The sequence below is a fragment of the Morus notabilis genome, unplaced genomic scaffold, assembly GCF_000414095.1.
Source record: "Morus notabilis unplaced genomic scaffold, ASM41409v2 Scaffold521, whole genome shotgun sequence".
Lineage (NCBI taxonomy): Eukaryota > Viridiplantae > Streptophyta > Magnoliopsida > Rosales > Moraceae > Morus > Morus notabilis.
Window position 1 is genome coordinate 211083 of NW_010357686.1, and position 18900 is coordinate 229982.

Here is an 18900-nt window from a genome sequence, read left to right on the forward strand (position 1 = left end):
CGGTCGACCGGTGGAGAACGCCAGTTCGCGAAAACTCACGGAAATCAGTTCAAAAACCTGCAAATCCAGTCCCAATTCATAAAATCTCAAGGGACAACCACTAGATCCGGGTTCTAGGTACTAAAACAAGTCCAAAGAACCCAAGATCTCCAATTTCTACCTTAGTTTTACTCAAAATCCATCCAAATCCGTTTTGAACTAAAAATAAGTTTTGAAATCCGAAAAACATAGATTCAAGAGAGGTTCTTTCAGTAATCTTACCTCGAATCCTTCTCTTGACGTTGAAAACTCTTTGAAATCACTCTTGGTTCGAATCCGATTTTGATTTGAGACACAAATGGGAGAGAGAGAGGGAGAGAGAGCACGGAAGTGTGTGAGAGAGAGAGAGAGAGAGAAACGCACGGGAAAGAAAAAGAAAAGGAAAGAAAAGAAAGGAAAAAGAAAAAAAGGAAAAGGAAAGAAAAGAAAAGAAAAATAAAAGAAAATGACATGTGTAAAGTATAATAGTCCAGAAATGCGCCCATACACACTTCTGGATTAAATAAATGACTGTGAATAATTTAAATACCTTGGAATTATTTAAACTCAATAAATTAAATCAGATTAGGCACACTAATAATCTCAATTACCTTAATTTATCTCAATTAATTCTTCAGGGTGTTACATCTCATATGTACATTTGCTCTAAAAAAATGCTCTCCAATAGAAATTTTTACTTACAATTGATCATATAATTCCCCATTTTTATTGAAAAACCTACTTGGTTATTCTCCCTAAATCATCATTATCATCATCATTTTATTCTTCACCTTTCAACCCCATTTTTAGGCCCAGCCCATTTCAAAATCCTCCGCTTTCTTACACCAATGATTTGAACAACAACAGTTCTAGGTCTTCTTTATACAATTCTAGAAGTGAAAATCTCGTTGAAGAAATATTCTCTCCGACAAACACGTATTTCGGGTCGTCTGAGGATGTTAATTCTGGGTGAAAGTATGTATGGACTTGTTCAAGATGTAAGAATCTCATATCAACAGAAGCGGATGTTTGAGTTTGTTATCTTTGTGTATCCATATACTGTGAAGCTTATCTTGGCTAAAGGAAACCTACATTTTGTTTGTGATTCTTAAGTGCTTGTTAAGCCTTACAAAGAGAAGGGAAAAATTGTAGAAAAGTATGAGAAAAGTTTGCTCTTATTGATCTTATCTGATCTCCTTACAATAATACATTCATCAGATGAGTCATGTACTTAATATGCGATGATTTTCGTCACTCATTGTAACAGAAAGATAAAATTTATTACAAAATTCAGGAAAAATATATGTTATTTTTTAAAATTAAAAGGACAAACTGTTATAAAGGTCATAATTCGAAATTTTTTTAAATTAATATTTTTTAATTAATAAAATAATAATTATTTATTTTTAAATGAAACGACATAAATAATATTTATTTTACTATATTACGGTTTAAAATCAAGGTAAATTACACGGCCTATTTACAAGGGTATTGATGGAAATTAAAAATTAAAATGAACATTTCAAATGCTCATCTATTAAGGGTTACATGACTGTTATATGCTATTTTCTATCCATTATAGACTTTTGAGATAGAGACCTTAATGGGACAATTAATTAGATCATTTTGAATGTTGGGGGATCAAAATGGGATTAATCTCAAGTTTGATGACCAAAAATAAGATTTAAATTTTTTTAACGCTTAAAATTTGGTCTTTCTGAACCAGCAGAAAATACCGGTTTCTTCTTTCTTCTGCAGAGCTACACTTGCTACTTCAATGGCGGGAACCATCCAAACCCTCATTCTCACACCTTCACCCACAAAATCGCTTCTATTTCGTCATCGAAACCTTCATTTTCCCGCCAAACATGCTATCTTACGCTGTCACTTCATTTCTTCGCGTCGCAGCCGCTTGACTTGGAGATCCATAAGAGCCTGCGAGTCGTCCAATCAGGTCTGGTCGCCTCTAAGTCTACCATCTCGCACTTTTGTTTGGTTACTGAGAAAATGCGGGAAAATAACGGCAAAAGAATCGAGTTAGGATTTCGCAATCAAAAGTGCCTTTCGCTTGACGTGAATATTGCATAATAGTGGTTTTGGTAGAATCCGAAATTGAATGCTGTTTGTGGTAGAATCCGAAATTGAATGCTGTTTGTGGTAGAATCCGAACTGAATATTGCATAATACTGGTTTATGGTAGAATCCTGATATTGCGTAATAGTAGTTGTTTGTTCATTTGGATTTCTGTTCTTACATGGTTAAATCCGAAATCCAATGCTGCTTCAGATAGAAAGTGATGGAGAAAATCTTGATCGGGAATCGGGTTCAGTAGAGGGCTTACTTTGGGCTAGGCCATTGTTGAATTTTGCGTCGGATAATTTTCTTCCATTGGGTAATAATTCATCGTGTATATATATACATATATATGTATATAACATTTAATTTCTTGTTTTAATTCACTATTATGTTGATTATACTCGAGTGTTAATTTTCTTTTTTCTTGTTCTGTTGTTGAAATTTCCTTTTCTTTCGTGTATATTCTGTGCAGCGCTTTTGGGTGGAGTAGCGTTAGGGCTTGCAAATCCTGGCTTAGGTTGTCTTGCTGATAAATATTCTCTGTCAAAATTTAGCACATTTGGGATATTCATTGTTTCAGGTTCATATTTTTATTGCACAATACTCAAGTTATAGTTTTCTTAAGTTATATAATATGCCTACCTGTATATACACATATAAATATGGGTTTTGACTTATTTTGGTGTTTACATAGGATTGACATTGCGCAGTGAAGATATTGGTGACGCTGCAGAAGCATGGCCTGTGGCAATTCTTGGTCTAGTATGATATTCAACTTTCTCATCTGCCTTTACACATTGTGTCAGTTCATTCTTCATGATTTTCTTTTGTTCTCATACTCTATATTTATTTTCCAATTCCTTTTATAAAAAACTGTTGGAATGCATTAAGGTCATACCAAAAAAAAAAAAAAAAAAGGGAAAAACGGAGAGAAGTGAGAGGATTTTATTTTATTTTATTTTATATTTTGGGTTAGGAGAGAGGATTAGTGGAATCTATGGTTGTTTGGTAGGCGGGATTAGGATAGGGAAAAGCTTGGTCTGCGAATTCAAAATCATTGTTGGAACATTATTTTGACGCGTCTAAAGTTGGACTGTTTTTTACCCCACTGAAAATTCTTGGTATTATTGGTCTCATTTATAATCTTATTTGTTACACAGGTTTCCATTCTATTATTTACACCATACTTTTCAAGATTAATACTTCATTTTCGGCTCCAACCTCAAGAATTTGTTACAGGTTCGCTTATTGAAGATAGTTTATTTATAGATTAGTTGGGAAGACTGACGAGTAACAAACTCTAGTTATGTTTACTTAATAAACCATCTAGCTTTCATATCACTCCTCTGTTTCATACAGGACTAGCTATATTTTGTTGTATGCCAACTACATTATCAAGTGGTGTAGCACTTACACAGGTATGCTATTCCCTAAGTTTTTAATTTCTTCTTAGCTTCTTTTTTATTTTTAACCCAGTGTGATATGTATGTGGATTTAAGAAAAGGTTTGTGATGCTTACACGCAGCTTGCTGGAGGAAATTCAGCACTTGCTCTTGCAATGACAGTGATCTCTAATCTGCTGGGAATTTTGATTGTGAGTTTCATAGTCACCCCTTTTTTTTTTTTTTTTTTTTTTTTTCAAATTTTATCTACATGTTTGCATACTATTACTACTGTATGGTTTTCGGACAATTTATGAGGCGCTTTATTCATTGGCTATTATTTTGAATGTTTAATAGTGGCAATTTGGTTTTTAAGAAACAGTTGAACACATGTAGGGGCACTAAAGGCTGGTGCTCATATGAATGATTTCTGTTTTGTTCATTTTTCTGGATGATTTTTTGTGTGAAATAGTTCTATCCACATTTGTAAACTTGACTGCGCATTTATTTTATGTATGGATACTTTATATTCTAATCTTAAGACAGTTGGCCATACACACAATGCGAACTTATTTTTCTTCTTAATATGTTTTCTCATTCAATTCTTTAACATGTTTGAATTATATATGGGATGGCCGCAGAAAGAACTTAATTTCAGGAACATAATGCATATAATATATCTTTTTTTTTTCTTGCTGCAAAACTATTTACCTTTGTTAGCTCTGTATAATCAACAGAGTCTCTATAATGGCAGCAGACCGTATTTAGTTTATTTATTTATTTATTTATTTATTTTTGTTGAAAGGACCGTGATTAGTTTCAGGAATACAGTTGCATATCATATATCTTTCTTTTTCTTGCTGCAGAACTACATACCTTGTTATTTTGTATAGCCAACACGGTCTCTCTAATATAACCTATATTTTCCAGTTACCTGTTTCCACGTTCTTTTCTGTAATCAATGTATCTGCCTCCGCATGTTTTTCTGTGATAAATTCAATTTTTTAGTTGACATATACAATTATGTGCGTTTATAGATTCCATTTTCTATCTCGAGATTTATAGCTTCTGGAGTTGGTGTATCTGTTCCAACTAAGCAACTGTTGAAAAGTCTTGTGGTCACATTATTGATTCCTTTAGTCCTGGGAAAGGTAATTGATTTAAGATAATATTTTCTGTCAACTCTTCATTGTGAATGTTTAACTATTATCTTGTGTTTCTTTGTTGTGAATCCAGTCCCTTTTTACATGCTTTCAGATAGTAGTAACCAAATTCTTTTTGTTTTTTTTTTTTAATTAGGTCTTACGAGAATCCTTCAGAGGTGAGTGTGTCATTTTTCTTTCGTCTCATTACAATATTTCCGTGGCTTTTTATGCTGGATAGTATCAAGAGTGTGAACCTTGCTGTCGCATCGAGAATAAAAATGACACTGCATAGAGTATTATTGGTTCACCAAACTGTAAATCTAGTACATTTAAAATACTCTCTATGCAAGTCCAATTTGATTTGGCATAGGCTTAGAGTAAGTCTGTATTTAGTTGGGTTACATGTTATTTACAAAATATGACTAATACCTCATATTCAAGAGCAACAATAAAACAAAAGGAAAAAACAATAGATGGAGCACGCACAAGAAGAAGTACAAGATGATCTCACAAATTACAAAATCGTCTCACAAGACAACTCACTCTCTTAATCTCTTAAAAAATCAGTTTATATAGTTAAAAAATTAGGGCGGACTATTAGTTGCCCCGATGGTTGAATCATGGTAGGTGGGGAAAAGTGTACAGGTGTGATTAGGCTCCACATAACTCAACACGAAATGAATAGTGGATTGCTCTGTTTATTTGAACCAAATCAGACACGGGAACTGCATTAGGTCAGGCACCATCGTTGGGTTCAAGTAGAAGAGTGAGTTCAAAACTATGCTTTAACAAGCTTGAATAAGGTACTATTGTCGTCACCATTTCAATGTCTGATAACAAAATGATAAGCCTCCCGTGCGTTTTACATACGCTCGGAGGAAACGCCATCACGAGTCAAGGGTGGCAGTTGAAACTCAAGTGGTTGCTGAGGTGGAGGGAAGCATTCGTGGAGAGAATGAGGAAGAGGCTGAGTCAGCAGGGGTTGTTAGTTAGTTAGTCTTGGAATTAGTAAGAGGAATAAGAGTTAGGAGTATAAATAGAATAGGAAGTAGAATAAGGGGGGCATCGATTCATTTGTACAAACTTCCGAGAGAAGGAAACCTAGGAGAGCAAGGGATCTCTCGAAAATCCCCTTATCTTTCTGTAATCAACCTTCCGCCATTAATACAATCAAGCTCCTGTTAGTTTTCTTCTGAATTATGTCATAATTCTACTAACCGTGGATTTGGAGCTTAACATTTGGTATCAGAGCACTTTCCTGGTATGACGAGACGTACCGACGATCGCGAGAAGGAGAAGACGGAGGGAACGAGAGAGGAGTTTTCGAGGGAACTGGAGGAGGTGCGAGAGGAATTAAAGAAAATTCCTCGGCTGGAACAAGGTATGGACTGGCTGTTGGCAAGAATGGAGGAATTGATGAAATTACAGCGCCAGGAACGTCGGGATGCCCAGACAGCCGGAGTGGAAGCACCGACGAGGCATATGACACCGGGGGAAGAGACGAGCGAGAGAGCTAGGCCTCCGCGAAAATCTGGATTTCGCATGGATTGTCGGACCAGGCGAGTGGAAATGTTGACGTTTGACGGTGAGAATCCCGATGGTTGGGTCTTTAGGGCTGAGAGGTACTTTGTGATGAACAGGTTATCAGAGAATGAGAAATTGGACGTGGTGGTTGTAAGTCTTGACTGAGAAGCTCTGGCGTGGTTTCAATGGGAAGATGGCCGTCGAGTGATTCGGAGTTGGGCAGAATTGAAAGTGATGATCCTCGAGCGTTTCCGACCAACGCAGGAAGGTAGCTTGTGTGAGAAATTGTTGTCGCATCGGCAGGAAACATCGGTGAGGGAATACCGGAGACAGTTAGAAGTCTTGGCGGTGCCGTTGAGAGACATCTCCGAGCAGGTTCTGGAAAGCTCATTTGTGAATGGCTTGAAACCGGAGATACGTGCAGAAATTCGGTTGATCAAACCGGTTGGATTGGGCCGGATTATGGAGGTAGCCCAGAGGGTGGAGGAGCGTAACCTCCTAGTGTGCGGCCCAAAGGTGCAAGGCCCACAGTACTCGAATTGGAATAAAAGGAGTGTATCAAACGACATTAGGGTGAGTCAGACGACTTCTGGTTTTGGAAGTATATCTCGTTTCAGTGGGGCACCGACTGAGAGAGCGAAGTTTCCAGAGGAAAGGAGACCAGGTAACCAAGGCACATGAGTTGGAATTGGAGCAGCGCCATTCAAGAGGATGACCGGCGCTGAACTTCAGGCGAAGAGAGAGAAGGGACTTTGTTACCGCTGTGACGGAAAGTATTTAGTCGGCCACCGCTGTCCGAATCGTGAGCTACAAGTTCTGATAATTTAGGAAGGGGAGGAACAAGGAGAAACGGTGGCAGAAAGGGAAGAAGTGGCTGAAGAAGAGGAGATGGTGGAATTATCCATCAATTCGGTGGTTGGGTTGACAGCGCCAAAGACAATGAAGATCAAGGCGTTCGTCCATGGGTGCGAGATAATTGTTTTAATTGACAGTGGGGCTACCCACAATTTCATTTCTTGTGACTTGGTTCGGAAATTGGACTTACCGGTAGATAAAATGGGGGGTTACGGTGTGGTGATGGGTACCGGGTTAGCCGTGAGAGGAGAGGGCATTTGTCGGGGTGTGTTGGTTTCCATGCAAGATATTGAAATTGTTGAAGATTTCTTGCCGCTGGAATTAGGGAGTTCGGATTTGATTTTGGGAATCCAATGGTTAGAAACCTTAGGGGTTATGTCGGTGAATTGGAAGACTTTGGTAATGAAGTTCAGTTTGGGGGAAAGGCAGGTGGCATTAAGAGGAGATCCTGGATTAAATAAGTCACCGGTCACATTGAAGGCATTAATGAGGGCATTGAGACATGAGGGACAAGGGGTTTGGGTAGAGTTAGGAACTCTTGGTGTGGACCAATCGGTCAAGGAAGTGAGAATTCCTCTGGAATTGCAAACGGTGCTGAGGAAATATGGGAAGGTATTCGAAATGCCAGAGGGACTGCCACCGGTTAGGACCAAGGATCATGCAATTGTGTTGAAGGAGGGGACTACCCCTATAAGTGTGAGGCCATACCGGTACCCGTATACAGAAAACGGAAATTGAGAAATTGGTTGGGGAAATGTTAGCGGCGGGCATAATCTAACCCAGTGTCAGTCCGTATTCTAGTCCCGTTTTGTTAGTGAAGTAGAAAGATGGCAGTTGGAGATTTTGCGTGGATTACCGTGCCTTGAATAAAGAGACGGTTCCCGATCGGTTTTCGATTCCGGTGATCGAAGAGCTTCTAGATGAGTTACATGGGGCCATAATTTTCTCCAAGATCGACCTTAAGTCGGGATACCATCAGATCAGAATGAAGGCCGAGGATGTACCGAAGACGGCATTTCGTACACATGAGGGCCATTACGAGTTTCTCGTTATGCCGTTTGGGCTTACGAATGCTCCAGCGACTTTTCAATCGCTTATGAACGACGTTCTACGTGCCTTCCTTCGTAAGTTTGTACTCGTATTTTTTGATGATATACTCATTTACAGCCACACTTTAGAGGAACATGAAGACCATCTCGGCCAGGCGTAGGCGGTTTTGCAGCAACGTCAACTATATGCCAATGCTAAGAAGTGTAGTTTTGGGCAGCATTCAATTGAATACCTTGGCCATATTGTGTCTACGGCAGGAGTTTTGGCTGATCCGACTAAGATTGAGGCCATGGTTAATTGGCCGCCTCCTGCCAACTTGAAGGACTTGCGGGGATTTCTCGGATTGACGGGGTATTACCGGAAGTTTGTGGCGGGGTATAGTCAAATTGCAGGGCCCTTGATCAACTTGCTCCGAAAGGACAGTTTTCAATGGGATGTGGAGGCGATGCAGGCTTTTGAAAGGTTGAAGCATACCATGACACGTGTACCGGTGTTAGCCTTACCGGATTTCACTAAGCCATTTGTTCTTGAGTCCGATGCTTCTGGATTTGGAGTGGGGGCCGTGTTGATGCAGGAACAACGTCCTATCGCTTATTTCAGTCAAGTCCTAGCTGCTCAAGCGTGGAACAAGTCTGTTTATGAACGGGAGTTGATGGCCATTGTTCTGGCCGTTCAAAAGTGGCGGCCGTACCTTCTTGGGCATCATTTTTTTATTCGGACGAATCATCGTAGCCTCAAGTATTTGCTTGAGCAGCGCCTAGTTACCATGGAACATTAGAAATGGTTGACCAAGCTGCTGGGGTATGACTTCGAGATCCAGTATCGGCCTAGGGTGCAGAATCGAGCCGCGGATGCATTATCACGACTAGTGGTCAGCCCGGTTGTGGCCACCATGATGTTATCTACTTTTGTCAATACCGACGAAATCCATCGACAAGTGTTGCAAGATGAACGGCTCGCAAAAATTTGGTCCGATTTACCCCACAACCCAGCAGCATACCCGGGGTATTCTATTCGACAGGGCCGCTTGTTGTATAAAGGGCAAATGGTGGTGGCCCGTGGTTCTTCAGTTGTGCAGCGTTTGTTACATTCCTACCATAACGGGGTGTTGGGGGGCCATTCGGGGGGCTTGAAGACTTACCGCCGACTTGCGGCCGATTAGTTTTGGCTTGGAATGAAACGACATGTACCGCATATGTGGCGCGATGTGAGATATGTCAACGTTGCAAGGCGTCTACATTGGCACCCGGTGGGTTATTGCAGCCCTTGCCCATTCCCGAGCAGGTGTGGGAAGACGTGTCTATGGATTTTATTGAGGGCTTACCTCGTTCGGAGGGGTATGATACGATTTTGGTGGTTGTGGATCGCTTGAGCAAGTATGGCCACTTCATCGCCTTGAGACACTTGTTTTCGGCGGAAAAGGTTGCCAAGCTGTTTATCCAGGAGGTTGTGCGGTTGCATGGGGTCCCTCGGACCATTGTATCGGATCGTGACCGTATTTTTCTTAGCTGCTTTTGGACTGACTTACACAAACAGATGGGGACTTCTCTTTTGCGCAGTACCGCGTACCATCCGCAATCCGATGGGCAATCGTAAGTGGTTAATAGGTGTGTGGAGACTTATTTGCGGTGCTTTACTTCCGACAAGCCGGGGCAGTGGCGTAAATGGTTGGCTTGGTCCGAATATTGGTACAACACTTCATTCCACACGGCTACCCGTATGACTTCTTTTTAGGCAGTTTATGGCCGACTTCCTCCGCCCTTGTTGCGGTACAGTGTGAGAACTTCACTGGTGGATTCGGTGGAGCGGCAGCTGCGGGATCGCGACGCCATGTTGGATTTACTTAAGTTCCACCTCCTTCGGGCTCAATAGAAGATGAAGGCGGTAGTAGACGGAAAACGACGGGATGTGGAATTTGCCGTGGGGGATTTGGTGTACCTGAAGCTTCGTCCTTACTGATACGAACCCCGCCAACAATGTGACGAAACCCGTAGCCAAATATGGGATACGATCCAAGATCTTCAAGAATTGATGGAAACTGCGACCCGTTGCTTAGCAAAGTAAGAACCTTGGTATGGTGAAGACGCCATAAACGAGTTTGGAAATCCGTTTGATAAGTCAAGTTTGAACGCCACAAGGAAAACCTTGATAAGTTCGGAATAGTTCTTTAAGAACTCAAGAAGAATATCTTACAAAGTGAATAAACATCAAAACTTTTTATTAATTTTCGTTTTTCAGCCTTAAATAGCCGAGTATAAGCTGAAAAAGGTTTAAAAATTAAAAAGTCCTATTCTATCCTTAATGAGATAGAAACCTAAAATAAGATAAACCCTAAAAACAAGATAAAATGCGCCTAAAGCTTACCCTAGGGAAGGAATCCGAATTTTGACCTAAAGATAAGATAAAACACGCCTAAAAGCTTATCCCTTAGGAAGGAATCTGAATTTAAATCCAATTCCTTCCCTTTTAAACGCCTAAGATGGAATTTAAATGTTTAAATTGAAACTTAATCCTAAAAAGATAGAATTATGAAAAAATCAACTCTTTATCCGCAATTTGACTTGGTCCCTTGCTGGAAATTGCGCGTAAGCCTCTTGGAATATGCAAGTTGGCCATGCAATGGCTTGATGGACGTTTAAGGTTGATTGTCTTTTTTCCGGATTGACTTTGATGGCTATGTTCTCATCACTTACCGTCAAGTCTCATTGGCTTGCCGTCGTAATGAAAAGTTGAGTCCTCGTTTCTATGGGCCTTTTAGGATCACGTATCGTGTGGGGCCGGTCGCCTATCGCTTGGCTTTGCCAGAGTCAGCCACCATTCATCCTGTGTTTCATGTTTCTCAGCTGCGTAAGGCAGTGGGGCAGGAGCAAGCTGTTTCATCTCTACCGCCTCAGCTGACGTGTGACTTGGAGTTGTGCGCGGAGCCGGCTGCTCTGTTGGGGGTATGTCGCGCGCTTCATGGGGGCCGCAATGATCTCAAAGTGTTGATTCGCTGGGCACATTTACCGGCCCATGAGGATACATGGGAATCGTATGCTGCCATTGATGCGCAGTTTCCTCATTTTCACCTTGAGGACAAGGCGCGTCTTTGGGGTGGGGGTAATGATAAGCCTCCCGTGCGTTTTACATACGCTCGGAGGAAACGCCGTCACGAGTCAAGGGTGGCAGTTGAAACTCAAGTGGTTGCTGAGGTGGAGGGAAGCATTCGTGGAGAGAATGAGGAAGAGGTTGAGTCAGCAGGGGTTGTTAGTAAGTTAGTCTTGGAATTAGTAAGCGGAATAAGAGCTAGGAGTATAAATAGAATAGGAAGGAGAATAAGGGGGGCATCGATTCATTTGTACAAACTTCCGAGAGAAGGAAACCTAGGAGAGCAAGGGATCTCTCGAAAATCCCCTTATCTTTCTGTAATCAACCTTCCGCCATTAATACAATCAAGCTCCTGTTAGTTTTCTTCTGAATTCTGTCATAATTCTACTAACCGTGGTTTTGGAGCTTAACACAAAATCTCTGTTTCTAACTTTACTCAATGTACTGCAGGTATTGGAGACTTTGTTGATCAAAATCGGAAGCTTTTTTCTAAGATCAGTGCGATACTACTAAGTTTAGTAAGACCTAATGACCTATGTCCCGTCGTATCCTTCTATATATATTATGTTAAATTATCGTGTCAAATCATAAATTTTATTAGCTGCTACTATGATATCGCATTTGTTATTTTTTTTTTAATTTACTGGTTTAGTTTTGTGTTTCTTGTTTGTTCTTTGCAAGTTATGCTTTATTTGTGATGGTTTGATATGATTATTTGGATATCTTATTCAATTTGCTAGTATAATATATGATCTCAAAGAATATATAGTTTCTCCATTGGTTTATATGTTGGCTGGCCGTATTGTTCTTATATTGCTCAAGTTTTACATTGAGGTTTGCTGAAAAAATTATGTTCATGGTATTTAGGCTCGTTCGTTTCGCTAGTTCGAATCATAACTCAAGTTTTTATTATAGTGTTTTCTCTCACAACTCGAACGAGCGAAACAAACGAGACCTTAATATTTTAGATTGTTCATTGTTCTATGGCCTTCCAGTGTTCTTGTACCTTGGAGTGGAACGCTAGTTCCAAACTGCAAATGTTGCCTCGTTCGTTTCGTTGATTTGAGTTTAGAATTCGAGTTGAGATGTGATTTTATGTGAGAGCTTTTTACTGTAGCAAAAAAGTTAGATGTTACTGTTTGTAAGAGCTTTTTACTGTAGCAAAATTCGAATTCTAAACTCGAATCAGCGAAACGAACGAGGCGTTAGTGTACAAGCTACAAATATTTTGAAATAGGTGTCAAATATTATTGGCAAATACATCAAGTCCCTACTTTAAATTTAGCCAAAAAAAAAGGAAAAAAAAGAAAAATCTAGTCCCCAACTATGGTTCTTGTAGGGGCAAATGAAGTGTACGCATCTCTTATGCACGAGAGATGGCTATTTTTCTAGGACCGCAAGACTAAAAGTACTTGTGTTTCAAAACTAATAACGCCTTTTCAGGTGCCATGGATGCAAGTTAGCAGGTCCAGGTCACTGCTATTGATGGTTAAGCCTGCCGTTTTTCTTGTAGCTATTGGAGCCGGAGCGTGAGTTCTTCCCTTATATTTTCCTTGTATTTCTTTGGTCCCTGTTTCCTCATGCTTTATTACTATATACATTTGTAGATTTAAAAAAAATTAATAAAAAAACCGCATTATATACTTATTATCAAATATTTGATTGCTGGACATTGTACTTGAGTTCTACATCATTTTTTTTCCCTGGAACTGACTTGAAGAAACTGTAATCAAAGTTTCTCTGCAGCTTCTTTTACCTCAAGCAGTTAAGAAGTATCAAATATTTGACATCTCGTTCCTTATCATGAATCTCAACCAAGACATATATAGATATCTTTTCTTTAGTTGAGAGTTTTCAAAATCACAGATAATAGTCGTAAATCAGTTAAAGTTGTTCGACTAACTTGATCGCCGTGCTACTTAGTAATGTGCTCAAATAACGGAACCCTTTTATCTTATTGCAGGCTGTTGCATCTCATCTTATTAGCCTTCAATGTTTTGACTATAAAGAGCCTTTCAGCTCTCTCGGGTGGTGGTCAGTCTGTCTTTGCAAAGAAAGAAAATTCCAGTGCCTTTTTGCTTGTTGCAAGCCAGGTGAGTTACAGTTAATTTTACCAGCGAGCTGTCGGGGATTTTCGACTTTTTCCAAGTGATTTCACCAGCTAGACTACTTTTATCTGACTACCATTATTTTAATCCAACAGAAAATATTTTTTCTCGACTTACTTTCCTTTAGGCAATTATCAAGATTGATACACATTGAATGCTTTTCGTAGAAAACTTTGCCTGTAATGGTGGCCGTGGTGGAGAAGCTTGGTGGTGCGTTTGGTGAGTCGGGTTTGCTGGTTCTTCCTTGTGTTGCAGCACATTTGAACCAGGTTACTTATGTTTCTCCTCTTCTTTTTCCTCTATTTGTAAATGACTGTTTTATCAATGAGGGTGAAAAAATAATTAGACTCTGTGTTAGTTATGACAACTAACAAATTTTCTCACTAAAAATCTCACACTTTCGAATGGATAAAAAATAATGGGACCCATGAATTCTTTCATTCCTCTCACCTCTCTTTTCTTCTCTATCAAATAACGGACTCAATTCTGCTGTCTAATTTTAGTGTCTTAATTAGTGTCTAACCATAGATTGCTATTTAACTAGTTTTTTTTTTTTTTTTTGTATTTTTTTTTTTGTAGTTATTATAGGATGGTGTTATATGATTAATTGATTAGACACTAATTAGAACACTAAAAGTTGGACAGCAGATTTGGATCTATCAAATAACCTACTATTTCATTTTCTCTTCAAAAATCACCTTATTCTTTTCTTTCATTCCACTTTTCACCTAACGCAGTGTTTGACTTGGCTATAACTAACACCAAAATTTACGCATGCAGATAATCCTGGATTCTTTTCTTGTTAACTTCTGGCTTCGGAAGGATACCTCCAACAGATTCAAAGTTTCTTAATGCAATCCCACTTCTTGCTATTCATTTTTTTGTAAACCCGTGGTTGTGTAATTGGGCTGTTTTATGGTTAAAAAATGGAAAATCAATTTATTACACCTTCAAAAGGTTTCAGCCACATTTATACCATTTTTGTTTGTGCAATTGCATCTTTTAACTTTGTTTCCTCTCTTGTACTCTCAAAAGGGGAAAAAAGGGCAAAATAAAAGGATAAATAGAGTTCATTGTTATCTTGTAGTCCTTAATTGCATTTTATAGGCGCATTCAAATGGCTAAATATCTGTTGTACCTCCAGAAATGTCGTAGAAAACAGTTTTAAGTGCTTTGACGACAGAGATTTACATGTTACCAACTTATAATGGGATGTAATGAGAAAAGAAATGCAGTTTTTTTTTTTTTAATTTAAAAAAAAACCCATATCGGAGGCAACTTGCATTTCAACAAAAATAGAGCAACAAACATCACAATCACAAAACAAGGTTAATGACCTAGCTAGAGAACGGACGCACATCTGAGACTTGTAAATGAGAGTATACCTGGACATACTAAGGTCGAGTACACCTAAGATTTCATTTGATAAAACCCTTCTTAGCAAGATAAGTTTTTGAGTGATGGAGAGACAAAACATCTTAGGATTAAGGCTACACCAAATACTGCCAAGACACTAGTCTAATGGACACAAAAAACAAACCAAGACAATGGGATGAAAACACTGGCTATTATAGTAAAGAAAACACACTACAAACAAAAACACAATAAACACACAAAAAAACCCCAAAATCCGCCGTCAGACGACTTTGGCGAGAAGGCAATCGATGAGAGCACCACTTGGAAAGGAAGAGGACTTTGAAGGGGATACGGTGAGGTCAAGAAAATGACGTCAAAAGTGCAAGTGAAACTCACCCTCCACAGCTGTTGCGGGCAATTGAAAATACCTCCTCCAAGAGAAGCCCACCACCGCATGAAAAAAAAAAGGTGCTAAGGTAGCATGGCCACCATCCGGAGAATATGTTGGAAACAACAGCCTGAACGAACGACACCCCATTTCCAAAGCGTGTTAGGTCTAAAAGTGCCACTCCACACATTGCCACCACCACATAAAAGATGATGACATGGCAAGTCCAGGGACTAAGTTTCAGGGCTGGAAGCCCAGCGATGCACTCGGCCAAACACAACACTCAAAGGACTTTAGAGAGAACGAGACTTTTTTCCTTTTGAGTCAAGAAAATTTTTGAATTAATAGGGAATCAATTTCACAAGATAACTCTGGATTGCCTCTCATTTGAATAAGTGTTTCTCTGATACGTTATAGTTTATCTGTCTCTATCATATAACATTGTGGATGAGTGTTACAAGTTTTTGTTCTTCAACATCTTGCTTCCATGCTTTGAAATAGTTCTTTCATATTATGCTTGCATACTATTACTTTAGTACTTGCTTGTATTTTTTTTTTTTGTTTCTTTTTGAAATCTTTTTTTTTCCATTAAAATCATTAATTTTTCCTTTAAACACCTCATTTAGTTTTTTTTTTTTTTTTTTTTTAAAACTTTGATAAATATTCTAATTGTGAATCTCTACTCTTGATTGCATATCTATACTATTTATAATAGAGAAGATGTTTCCAATTCATCAACTTATTTCCTTTTTTATTATTATTTTTTGGTTCAACCATTATTATACATATGAAATTGTTGATTTTCATACAATCATATTTATATTTAGGTTTAATTTGAAAACATTTTAATATCTTTATATTATAATTGTAAACATTTATGATATCCATTTTTGAATTTGAAAAATCGTTATAAGTTGGCTATATCTATTTTAATTTATAACAATTAAAATATTGTTAGCATGTTATACATGTTCAAGTGCAATTTTAATTATAAATTGAATTCATATCATATTTATTTATTATTTTGCAGAGAAACAATTAAAAAAATATTTGTATTGAAACATTATTTACCATAGTAGTATTAATTAAATTTTAAAAAACACAAATTGCAAAAAAAAAAAAAAAAAAAAAAAACGCAAAAACTGTTACTAACGAGGGAGGCACGTCCATCATGCTAGTCTAATTTAACAATACATAAAACAGATAAAGGCCTCGTTCATTTCACTGATTCGAGTTTTACTACAGTAAAAAGCTCTTAAAAATAGTTATATCTAACTTTTTTTATTATAATAAAAAACTTTCACAGAAAGTCACATTTCAACTCCAATCAACAAACTAAACGGACTTAAAAAGATTCTCCCCTAGCATGCCACATGTGACATGTCATCCTTTTATGTTTCCTTCCTTCTTTTTTATTTTCTAATCTATTCTAACAACCATTAAAAGAGTCAAAACTCTTTCTCTCTAAGGTTGCCATATGGCAAACCTCTCCCTCTCCCACGTTTTTTTTTTGTCGTTTTTTTACTCTTCTTTATTTTTTCTTTATCTTCATTCTTTTTTTTTTTACTTTTTAAATGTTTTGTTTTTCTTTTTTATTTTGTGAATTTACTTGGACGATTTATGTAATGACCGAAAAAAATTTAAGTCTAATCCGGACAGTCCGGTATTTGATCGAAATTCTTTCCGGAATAGTAAATAGTAGAATTTTGATGTAATCAAGAAAATGTTATGTAAAAATTTTATGTACAGGGTAAAATCTCCCGAAAAGTGTAAAGTTATAATACGAATATTTTTACAAAGAAAATTCGTAAATATCACTTATGAATAGTGAGATATTAGTTAAAAGTTAGAAATTTTAACGGGTATATATTAGTTATGAAAAACTAAAATATTTGGTATGTGACTAAATGACCAGCTAGAAAAAGAATAGAAATATTAGAAGTAAAGAAAATATCAAAAGTTCCTGAAACGGAATTTTCCCGAGTCAGTTAAAGCGAGAAACTGCAAAAAAAAAGAGTACCGCAAGGGTACGCGTTTTGGGCAATTCTGAATCAATTAAGATGATAATTTCAGAAAAGGGAATTGACTAATGAGATACCTAAGAGAAATGGGTTGAATATGAAAAATTTGACCCAGGGTGCTCGGCAGTCCAGAAAATTAGTATAGAACCTGTACTGATTGTGAAATTATTAGTACCGGAAAGAGACTCATTTTGAGAAACAGAAAGTTCAGTCTCGACAAGAGAAATATGGGGAACATAGAACCACTCAAATAAAGTGTTAAACTTAAGTAGAACTAGTAAAATTAAATTATGAAAATTAATTTAATTTCTTTAATTTAATTTAAAAAGTAATATTAGATATTATTGAAAATAATATTATAATATTAATTAATCTCTTAAAGAGTTCCACGGAGATACTAGAAGACACTCTTGTTTTATTTGCCTTGCCGACCAAGAAGAAAAAAAAAAAAAAAGAGAGACGTGAGAAAGTTACGAAGAAAGAAAAAAAAACAAAGCAGAGAGAGAGATTCGTAAAAAAAAAAAAGACAGAGAGTTGTGCGTTGGTAACTTACCTTGTAAAACTACCTAAGTGTACTAAGGCTATTTCTCACGTTGAAGAACAACAAAAACTTGCTAATGCCAACGTGAAGCATAACAGAGGAAAGTTTTGGGAAAAAAAACGTGAGAAAGTGACGAAGAAAAAAAAACATAGAGTTGTTAGAGAGAGACAGAGAAAGGAAAATTAAGCATTTTCATTGAGATTTCTTCCGTTCAGTCCGGTAGAAACGTAACCTGAGGCGTTCTAGCGGAGAAACCTCAACTTCTGGAGGTAAGATTTCAGAGTTTTCGTGAGAATTCTATATTTTCTTGATTTAGATGAATAGTAACCCATCTCAGAAAAAACTTCTATTAAAGTGAAAATTGAAACTGAGATTTTGTAGAGTATCGTAATAAGAGTTTAACGGTGTAAGTGTTAAGACAATTGAATAAAGTTTTGGTGGATTTCTATTGAAAATCTGTGAGCCTAAATTAAGGAAGAACATATGTTTTGTTCAATTTTATGTTGGAATCTGTGTTCAGGAATGTAAATCTTGACTCCATGTACCGAAATCAGAAGTAAAACGAGTTATTAAAAACTCGGAAAACGAGAAAAATAAGGCAAAATTCTGCCAAAATTTAGTTCGAGTAATTTGAACTAAAACTGGATTTCAAGAGGAATATGGGATTAAAGTGTGAAAAGAAAGATGTTTCGATAATCGGTGATGGTTGGAAACTGAACACAACGAGAATTCACAGTTTTGGACCAAAATTGAAAATTAGGCCCATGACTGAGTAATTTGCACGATTTTAGCGCAAATCCTTGAGATAGGAAATGATTTGAGATTGAATACCAAACATAAGGATTGTAGACCTTTCCGAAGTAAATTTCAAAGTAATTATTGATCTTAAATTCTGAATCTAACGATCGAAAAATTTATGCAATAGGGCCGATTAACGGTTGAAGTTGGAAAGCGTCAAGGGAGACAAATGACGCGTTGTTAGCGAAACTTTGGTAAGTACAATAGTTTTTCTATGGCTATGTCACGAACAAGCTTGCTTTTCTATGTTGCACAAAGATTGTGCATATAGTAGAATTTTGAATGATAGATACAATGTGAATGCTAGGTACTATATTAGGTAAGTATCTACAAGACTTATGTAATCGTAGAACTTTATTCTGCAAAAGTATGTATCGATGTTAGGTCGAGATCAAACTAAGAAAAGTGAAATGTTAAAGTTTAACAAAAAGTTAATCTCATGATAAGATGCTCAATAATGCACAAATTCATAAGATTTAACTAAAGTTACCGTTTCAATGAGAAAAATGATAAACGGTAAGAGACTAAACGTCCTATTTGTACCAGCCTTC

At 37.6% G+C, this 18900-nt stretch overlaps 1 protein-coding gene across 3 annotated transcripts; it reads left to right on the forward strand.

Moving 5' to 3' along the window:
• The first annotated feature begins 1618 nt into the window (after positions 1–1618).
• On the forward strand, positions 1619–14299 carry LOC21401312 (probable sodium/metabolite cotransporter BASS4, chloroplastic). 3 transcript variants are annotated; one of them, XM_024173736.1, is made up of 14 exons: positions 1619–1972; positions 2305–2410; positions 2567–2674; positions 2789–2856; positions 3255–3333; positions 3454–3512; positions 3620–3688; positions 4514–4627; positions 4776–4797; positions 11588–11655; positions 12581–12666; positions 13101–13230; positions 13413–13514; positions 14026–14299. In XM_024173736.1, exons 1-14 carry the CDS (start codon positions 1796–1798, stop codon positions 14095–14097), a joined length of 1260 nt encoding a protein of 419 aa, XP_024029504.1. In that variant the 5' UTR covers positions 1619–1795; the 3' UTR covers positions 14098–14299. The 3 variants fall into 3 exon arrangements, with proteins under 3 accessions (XP_024029504.1, XP_024029515.1, XP_024029510.1); XM_024173747.1 differs by having other exon boundaries at positions 13413–13464; XM_024173742.1 differs by having other exon boundaries at positions 2567–2611.
• Positions 14300–18900: the final 4601 nt, after the last annotated feature.

Coding starts and splice junctions, on each gene's coding strand:
- LOC21401312 (XM_024173736.1), top strand. CDS start 1,796: ATGGCGGGAACCATCCAAACCCTCATTCTCACACCTTCACCCACAAAA. Junction 2,857..3,254: donor CTGTGGCAATTCTTGGTCTA/GTATGATATTCA, acceptor TTTGTTACACAG/GTTTCCATTCTATTATTTAC. Junction 13,231..13,412: donor TTTTGCTTGTTGCAAGCCAG/GTGAGTTACAGT, acceptor TGCTTTTCGTAG/AAAACTTTGCCTGTAATGGT.